At 35.8% G+C, this 2,536-nt stretch overlaps 1 protein-coding gene across 1 annotated transcript; it reads left to right on the plus strand.

Annotated features, from left to right (window-relative positions):
* Nucleotides 1-676: 676 nt before the first annotated feature.
* On the plus strand, nucleotides 677-1,939 carry LOC134240064 (ficolin-1-like; the record flags this gene model as incomplete). The annotated part of the gene is made up of 3 exons (XM_062722176.1): nucleotides 677-739; nucleotides 848-944; nucleotides 1,778-1,939. Coding segments are annotated over exons 1-3 (286 nt in total), but the record flags the coding sequence as incomplete, so codon positions are not given.
* Nucleotides 1,940-2,536: the final 597 nt, after the last annotated feature.

A 2,536-nucleotide genomic window follows, 5' to 3' on the forward strand; every position in this document is an offset into this window, starting at 1 on the left:
ATTAAAATTAATTGCGTTCACGGTGCTGAAATATTAAATTAATCACACAGAAATACACATCTAGTTATTTTAACTGTTTGAAGTTAATTATTTTGATACAGCATGTAAACACTTTGAAATACTTCTATAATTGGTAAAAATATGGTAACATAATTAAATATTTAACTTTTTGTAAAATAAAAGGTAGGTGGGTTAGTATTGAGATATACTTTCAAAGTTTCCCTGCCTGGGAAACATGGGGAAAACTACACATTGGTTGCTTCCATGTCGGGAATCTGTATGGAAACCACTGAGGCATGTTTACATGGTTTCCTATCTTGGGAAACTTACGGGAAACCACAGGTTGGTTGTTTCCATATCGGGAATCTACATGGAAACCACCGGGGCATGTTTCCACGGTTTCCTATCTTGGGAAACGTACGGGGACCACAGGTTGATTGTTTCCATGTCGGGAATCTATGTGGAAACCACCGGGGTATGTTTCCATGGTTTCCTATCTTGGGAAACTTACGGGAAACCACAGGTTGATTGTTTCCATGTCGGGAATCTATGTGGAAACCACTATGTGGTTTCCATAAAATGGAAACTATATGGAAACTACTGATGTCACGATTCCCATATGTTTCCATCGGGTTTCCAAATTTGGGAAACCTGGCTTTTCATCCTGTGCATTTATCCGGATGGAAAACGAAAGAAGAATGTGTACTGTGACATGACAACAGAGGGTGGAGGATGGACGGTGAGGGATTATGACAATATTTTTTTTTTAGATTTATGAATTCTATCATAATACAACGTAATCTTATAAATGTATTTACCCGGTATATTTCGTTGTTTTCATTCAAAGGTCATTCAAAAAAGACAGGACGGGAGTACAAATTTCTATAGAACCTGGAACGAATATAAAGCTGGCTTTGGGGATCCTAGCAAAAACTATTGGATAGGTAGGAAATCAAGTGAAAAAATGACAATTTTAATCACATTGAACTTTTTCTAAATTTTGTAAAATACAAATATTTAGACGTTATCAAACTCAAAAATCTATAACTTTTTCTAAATTTTGTAAAATACAAAATATGAGGAGACGTTATCAAACTCAAAAATCTATCGAAACAATACGATAAGGAAACAGAGCAAATCAAGACCTGTTGAAAACCTTCATAGTGGAGACCAGATGCCTGGAATGAGTGTGCGTCCCTGGGTATGTATGTTTACTCGAGTACCTTCTTCAATCTGTTCAAAATCAAAATGGAACTTACGTGTTGTATGTCATTAATAGCAGATCTGTTCTTAAATCTTCATATCGACAATATTTTATTAATTAACAACATCATTTACAATCTTTTATTAAGCACACTGCACATTTTTTTGGATCTGTTTCGTATTTGGATATTTATGGAGAATGAAATTGATGGACAAATAAAAGGACGAGAATATCCCATTCATTGTAATTTCTACTGTTGACAAAAAGGCCTTCTTTGTAAACAATATCCATTTTTGGGTCGAATTTTTATTTAAGTATTTTTTTTTTAATTTTTGCAATTTTTCAACGATTTACCCGTTTATTCGTTCATGATAGGAAACTTATAAAAGCTTTGACAAGATGTTTACTCTTATATGGCACCTGATTCAGCTTCCGTTTTCAGGGGACCTTTTTGATTCTGCTTACAATTTGTATTGTTTCGGTTGATCCCTGATCAAGATCCTGGTTCATTATCTTTACGTTTCATTTCATATGACTTATAATAATATATTATTTCTTAACTTTTCTTCTCAGGAAACGATGCTTTACATTTACTCACAAAGAATAGAAAACATGAACTTCGTTTGGATCTTCAGAGATTTAATGGACAGAAAGGGTACGCCAAGTACTCCAGTTTTGCTGTTGGTGACGAAGGAAGTAAATACAAACTCAGTGTGTCTGGGCACAGTGGGATAGGTAATGTGTTTTTCTAATATTTTCTTTTTTATCCCTTACTTTCAAGGACCCTTTTATTAAGATACTGCTTCTCCTTCTAGACCGTTCCAGATAGCTCAGTAGACAAATCGCTCACTCCGTGATCTTAAGGTCCTGAGTTCGAATATCGACCGCGACTGACCAACATCAATAACAAGAGGCCAATGGTCCTTATAGGTCACCTGAGTATCATATAACAACTTTCTAACAATTGAATTTGGTTTGGCACCCCACTCCAAAGGAACCACTGACCCTGTGGCCACTTATTTCAAAATGTTGGAAATTTTATCGTAAATTTTATTTCATCACAAATGGTTGATTAATACCAAAGAGCAGATTTCAAAGCACTAATATATTTACAGAATATGTAACCCCCCCCCCCCCTGACCCTTGACCCAGGGGGCATGAAATAAACCATTTTGCTACGTGCACCGTTTTCGTCCGTCGTCATGCGTCGTGCGTTAAAATTTGAACACTTTCAGCTTCTTCTCTGAAACCACTGAACCAATTTCAACCAATTTTGGCATATAGCATCTATCGGTAAAGGAGAACAAAAATTTTGAACTTTATGGTCCCTGC

The sequence above is a fragment of the Saccostrea cucullata genome, unplaced genomic scaffold (assembly GCF_032062105.1).
Source record: "Saccostrea cucullata isolate Sc308-1 unplaced genomic scaffold, CSIRO_AGI_Scuc_v1 ctg17817, whole genome shotgun sequence".
NCBI classification, from domain to species: Eukaryota; Metazoa; Mollusca; class Bivalvia; order Ostreida; family Ostreidae; genus Saccostrea; species Saccostrea cuccullata.